The sequence below is a fragment of the Camellia sinensis genome, chromosome 9, assembly GCF_055761805.1.
Source record: "Camellia sinensis isolate YWXY chromosome 9, ASM5576180v1, whole genome shotgun sequence".
NCBI classification, from domain to species: Eukaryota; Viridiplantae; Streptophyta; class Magnoliopsida; order Ericales; family Theaceae; genus Camellia; species Camellia sinensis.
Genome location: NC_138969.1, coordinates 132,131,860 through 132,138,742, shown reverse-complemented (window position 1 = coordinate 132,138,742; position 6,883 = coordinate 132,131,860). Strand labels below are relative to the sequence as shown.

The 6,883-nt window shown below is 46.2% G+C and overlaps 1 protein-coding gene across 1 annotated transcript; it reads right to left on the bottom strand.

Annotated features, from left to right (window-relative positions):
- Positions 1–4,406: 4,406 nt before the first annotated feature.
- Positions 4,407–5,447, bottom strand: LOC145799755 (uncharacterized). Its single transcript, XM_082889386.1, has one exon. It carries the CDS (start codon positions 5,445–5,447, stop codon positions 4,407–4,409), a length of 1,041 nt encoding a protein of 346 aa, XP_082745512.1.
- Positions 5,448–6,883: the final 1,436 nt, after the last annotated feature.

Sequence of the window (6,883 nt, the reverse complement as noted above, 5' to 3'; positions counted from 1 at the left end):
TAATCCTACCAATTGTTTCGGGGTAGTGTCAATGGACAACTTAGCTTTATCCATCGCTGACAGTACAACCTGTCTGTACACTCGCAAAGCCATAAGCAGACCCCAGATAGATATATCGGGTTGAATCTTCTTCAATTGTGTCAACACAGCCTCTTCTTTCATCTTTGTTTCCCTCTGCTTCTCGACTTCTTTATCCTTCTTAGATGCCTCGGGTTGGTCCAGATATGGTGATTTGAAATATCGGCCACTTCTCATCATATGGTCGACCTCTTCCACATACCAAGTGTTGTCAAGAAGATCTTCACCCCAATCCTTATCAGTATGAGCTAGGTGTAGGTCGTCATCATCCCACCAGATTCCTTCGGCAACTGACAAGCATTTGTCCGGCTCCGTTCGGATTATCTTCTCGTCACAAATCTCCCCCGCAGGGTGTTAGGCTTTTCTAGCTCTCTGGTTGTTTTCATCCATTTCTTGCTCAAAACGCTCTAGTGCGGCTTCTTGCTCTCTATGTACAGTACTAACAATGCCCAGTTTCTGAGCCGATTGTCCTACACTAGTGTTTTCTAATAGTTTACTCTTCCCATCAGCCATTCCGGCCATTGTAGCGGTTCTCGCTTTATGTTATTCCAGCTTCAACTCAGTTCCCTCATCTCTATCGAGTTCATCACTTAGCCACCCAAAATTGTTTGTCGACCCGTTCAAATCAAACCAATCAATATGCACGTTCCTTTGATCTTCCTTATCAAAGAACTGCAAATTGTCTATGTCCTCCTCTAGGTCGGCCAGATCATCTAATCCTTGACTTGGGCCATCCTTTCGAACCACACTGACCTCCATCCCAGTTGGTAACACCACTTCCGGTTTAGCTTGATTGATTGGCACAATATAGTAGTGCGGGTTATATACCCCTTCAAATAAGTCCTCAAAGCCCTCGGGCAATGGACTGACATTTTCCACCAAGGTTAGCCTCCCTTCATCTACAACTGTCACCACCACGGGTTCAGGTTGGAGTGTAGACGTGTTCATCATGCACAAGTCTGTGCTCTCAGGTATGAACAATGCCAGTTTAGGTAAGTGGAAAGGGGTGATATATATACTGCGGTCATAAGGGACGGCCAGTGTGTGGATGAGGTTTATATGCCGGGGTAGAGGGACTTGATTATGTGGTGGGAGAGGATTTGTAGTGACATTGGGTTTTTGGGGAGGTGTAATCACTTTATTATCGATGAGATCTTGAATCTCATAACGCAACCTATAGCATTGATCACTGTCATGACTGTGCTGCTGGTGAAAAGCATCGTATTTGGCTGAGTTGTGTTTCGGGAGGAGAGGATCAGGTAGAGGGCGAGGCTCTAGTGGTTTAAGATGCCCCTTTTTTATCAGGACCCCTAGGGCTTTGGATAAAGGCATGTAGAGCGGGGTAAAGACCCCTTGAGATCGGGCCTAGCTGGTTGAGGTTTGTGGAGTTATGTTGGATGTATTGGCAAAAGGGTTAGCAGTTTTGGGGTGTGGTAGTGACCATACTCACATCCGAGGGCTGTGCGGAGGTGCTACCACTCGTGGTTGCATTGGAACTGCATGTAAAGGGCCTCTTGGGCTATGCCTTCTCATCGACGATCAACCCCTGTTTCATCGCATCCTCAATCTGTACCCCTATCTCGTGGAGCTCAACAGATATAAACAATGGCAAGACTATTATCTTCTGCAATAATTTTCCTTGCAGGTTGCGGACCACCATTCTGATTTGATCCTTCTTGGACGGTTTGATAGTTATCATAGAGGCCTTGGCCCTCTATCTTGTTACAAAGTCCGAGAAGCCCTTCTTTGGCTCATGACGAGTCGCTTCAAAATCACGGGTTGTGACCTCGATCTGCGTATTGTAGGAGTACTACGCGATGAAGGCCTCAGCTATTTCCTCCCAGCTCTGTTTCATAGAGTCTTCCAGCTTTGCATACTAGATGGCCGCTATACTCGATAGGGTCCGGCCAAAAATCGATAGCTTTTGAAGTCTAGTAAGACCCATTGGTCGCAGGATATAAGAGAATAACTGCAAATGGACCATGGGATCCCCGGAGCCATCGAATCGATCTATGTGTGGCATCTTGAATCTGTCTATTAGAGTTACTGTGGAGTCTGTGTATCCATCCTCGATGTCAGGGATTGAATTCACGCCCTGTGCCCGTTTGAAAAGCTTTTCTAGCTTATTGACTTTTGGTGCAGTGGGATCAACCTCGAATTCAAATGGCGCCTCCATTTGTTACACTGGTGCCTTGGAGGTTTGCGGTGGGATCAAATCTACCGGAATACCCAAATTCTCTTGGACATTGACAGTGACTCTAGGTACTAGAATACCCGCAAGAGGTACATGGGAAGTAGAAGCTGCTGCTTGCTGTGGTTGCTATTGCTGTAGCCTATTTATCATTTCTGCTTGATGAGCTGTAACTTCAGCTTAGCAAGCAGCATCTAGCTACATGGTTTCAATGGTTTGCTGGAGATACGATGCATGTCTTCCATACTAACCGAGGGATGTTAAGCCATCTGAACTGGCGAATACTCTCTTACTGGAATAGAAATAGAAGACCGAGCCTAACTGGGCACAGGTGAAGTAAAAGGTGACTGCTGGACTAACGAATTATGCCTAACCCTTCTCCGTCTCATAACCGGTGGGAGTGAAGCAAACACTGGTTATCCCCTAACAAGATCCCCAGATCTGTAAAGTCTTCTTACACAGGCCTAGAGTGCTTAGGGGGTAACAGAATCGTCCGAAACAATTGTGAAAAACTACCTTGTAAAAAGAAATAAAGCAAAAGAAAGCAAAAATCAGAAACTGCACAGCACCTCAGCTCAGACGTGAACAAAACACAATTGCAATCATAAGCTGTAGAACTGCACTCAAAACTGATTTCTACCCCCAAATCTGATACCCAAACTTGCAACTGGTACGTACATTCCTGTAGAGTTTCACTCTAAAAGCACATACCAATTAAGTGAGAGCCAAAACACCCCTATGATGGGGTAGGGTTACCTTCTCCTGGTTTCATCAGGAGCGAGGGTTAACTATTCAAGCAAAGTGGTTTCACACAATCCTATATTCGGGTAAGGGTAGACGCCCCATTTTTGACCGACCTTGAGACTCAGACGTCACCAATTGAGTGCTTGGTGATATTGCATAATGTGCTCGTTCAGAAGTTTCAGAGTCTCGGCTGCGAGCCCTGCCTCCGGACTTCCGAACCCTCTTCTGTGCCTTGCCTCGGTTTGCGAACCAGGCTTGGTTTTCTCTGTTTCTTTTCCTAAGGGGAGGGAGAGGTCCCGTAGACCATCTCTCAATGGCCGTGGGCTACATTTTGTGGCTGTAGGCCATTTTGCCCATTTCGGAGCCCAGTTCTCGGTTTTCGAAGCCGTCAGGCCATGTGCCTCGGTTCGGGACCGCTTGACCATCTCCTATCACTCCGATTTTTGGCATGCATCTTATTTACTCCCTTTTGAGGGACACTGAGGTCTGAGAGACCCACTTCGAGGTCGAGTGCCACTTTCGGTGCTTAACAGGCAGTTTTCGGGGCCCCGAACTGCGCGTTTTGGCCCCCGAACATTCGTTTTGCATCGGTTTTTGTTCATTTTTGGCAGGTACCTCTGTTTCATCACCAGGAAGGCCGTAGAAGAGTGGGAGGCCAGCAATTGTTTCAGCAACCAGTTATATATCCTCCGGCGCCCTCCGACGCCCGTTTTTCTCACTTCCGAGCCAATGTTGAACACCCTTGGGCCATTTTCTTGAACTTTTAACCACATATTTGTGATGTACACAGATGGGAGGACCCTAAAAGTTGTAATTGGGTCGTTATTTTGTTTACCAATTACAGCCCATTTACCCAGCTTAAACCTGCTCAGAAATGGAATTTATTAAGACGCATAAATTCAATAAAACTGCATTTTTATTTAATCATAAAAATTTACATAAATATTGTCCCATCGCCAATTTTTTACATAATATGAAAGCTCGTCGAGTACAATGGTCAGTGCGAGACAATAGTTTACAGGGCTAATAATCCCAAAGCTGGATAATTTGGTCCTCATCCTGCGTGCAATAAGCTGGGTAAATACAGTCTCCGACAGGCTTCTGCGACCAGGGGCTGTCAGCCACGTATACATTGTCGCTGTAAACGTCCGGATTCCCAATGCTTTCCGGAGGTTGTAGTTGAATAGGCATCGTATCTTGTAGACCCCCTCGTTGCCCGGTCTGGAGAGGTCTATTGCTTTGAACCACATCGGGTTCATCAAAGTGTCGTAAAAGACCCCTGACAGCGTCCTCTCTCTCCAATGTATGTGGTTCGATACATCCGTTGACGTGGAATAATGAACACCCGCATTGGAAGTGGAATATCTTCCTGCGTTGGGCCTTCTTCTTTGCATTACGATGGCTCTTCTTGATTGGCTCTGGCGAACAGGGGCTCGTTGAGTGTGTAGAATTCTGCGTTTCGGATCGTCCACGCTTTGAGCCCGGCGTGTTCATGTTTTTCCAAATACTCTTTGTAGCTGGAGTCTTCTCCGGGGTTGCATAATATAATACTTGGAATCCCGCCCGTTATTTTCTTTGGGCGGGCATATTTACAATTTGAAAAAAAGTCCCGTTGCGCTCCAATAAACTCGCGCCAATGTTTCAAATATTGTGGGGCCACATCATCAATTATGTTGTAGAAAGCGTCGTTCTTGTGGTCCCTCAGGTCGATGTGGCCTGAATAATAATTATGTGGTCCCAAAGACCGGGCCCAACATGTTTTCCCAATTCTAGATGGGCCTTCAATTATAATGCTTTTGGGCCTATGCGGTCTTTGGGCTTCGTCTGTTATATTGTCTGCAACCCATTGCTGTATTGCTGCTGGAACGACCCATACTGTGTCTGTAAATGGATGAACATACGGCAATGGTGGATTAAATGAAATCCGGTCATAATTTGATGACAATTTGTCATAATTTAACCAGAAACATTTTGGGTCGCCATTTCGTACCACTGCTAGTGCTTCGTCCTTAGTGCCGGCTACAAGTGCATCCCGGTATATATTGTCTTTGTTATTCTGGTTAGCGCAGCGGCTCCTCTCACGGAATTCGCCCCATTCCGTGTAATCCCCGTGTTTGGAGATGTATTCCAGCACATTCTGATGGTTGTATGCTCCCTGTACATTTGGATGGAAATGGCGACTATTTCGATCGTGTGTAACGTCGAAGAACCGTTGATCCTGCGTCTGAAAACGGTATGGGAACTGGACAAGAGCATGGAGATGTGGTTGCCCATCCTCATGTAATTCATGTGCAACCCTCACATAATTTGGACCCCTGGTGGTGAACAGCGCTCTAATTTTCTCTAACAATCTCTCTTTAGGAATAGAACACTGGGCATACGTGAGGAAAATGTTCTTGTTTTGGATTCTAAAACGACGTCGCATTGATGCCATAACTCACTCTCGATGACGTCACTTACTCTCTCGGATGACGCAAGTCACTCTCTGAAAACTTTACTGGTGGAAGAGAGTTAGGGAGTGAGTTATATAGGTGCCCAGGAGCGTCCCACTAATATTACCTGGGACGCTCCCCCCGCGCCACGTGTCGTCCCCTGATTGGTGCTCCCTTCCGCATTTTGAGGCGTGTTGTCGGCTAGTGTCTCCGCTCCGCGCCCAGATCTGCGGCCAGGATTAAAAATCTAAAAAGGCAAGCGCCGCTCCCCGATCTGCGGCCAGGATTAAAAATCGAAAAAGGCAAGCGCAGGCGGGAAATTATATAAGCCAAAATAATTGGGGGAGTTTGAATTATTTTGCAAATGGATCACGGAGATCTAGGACAATTTCGGATACAACATTTTTTCCGATGTTGATAAATGTTTTAACGCCTTGACGGCTAACAACTGGAGTTTCATCATTTGATTGCGGCGGCATCAGAACGGGGACACGCCGCAATACAACAAAACGGTCTATTTCCGTGCCCCTGACCATACAACCAGTTCGTGGGTCACCATTGGACCACAGGAAAACATCTTCAAACTTTGGCGTATACGCAGGATTAGGAAACCGGTCCAACACAACGACAAATTCACATTGGCCATTGTCGAGTATAGCAGTTGGATCAATGCCCGCAGTTTGTTCCGCAGCCTGAGTAGGGGCGTCACGCATATCGCTTTCGAGGCCAGGCGTATCAGCAGCAACTTGGGAAAGACCACCAGTTTGACGTAAAACTACACCCTGGATGTAGAGTCCTAACAACTTCAATTTTCGGGATAGCCGTTCATCCCTTTCAGTACCAACCTCCGGCAAATCAAAATGGAAAAAATGAGGCTCATCATACGGGAGAAAATCGTCAATCCTCCAGATGGAATCACACAACGATTTAGACGTGAATCGTTTTTTTTTTTAATAACTTTGTTTCCGTAGTTTAAAATAACTTCGACCGGAAACACCAGATCTGCTGGAGGTTGTCCAACGGCGACTAAAATTTAATTTAGTTCTAGCGGTATATGGACGCCGTTGCGAAAATCGGAAAGTAGTCGCCATAATCGATGATCAGGAACCCACCACTAAATGCATCACATCGATTATATTTTATAGGCGTAATATGTTGACCGTGACATGGGTCAACATGAATAGTTAACCATGTTTAAATCAGGTTCCTGTATAACGTATGGCACAGAATAATAACAGATCACCCATGATGCAGAAAAATCAACGCGTGGGCCATACGGCGGTTAACTGTTTTCACAATCAGCTAGCGCTTGCCTTTAAATTCAAATTTCCCGCTTGCGCTTGCCTTTTTAGATTTTTAATCCTGGCCGCAGATCTGGGCGCGGAGCGGAGACACTAGCCGACAACACGCCTCAAAATGCGGAAGGGAGCACCAATCG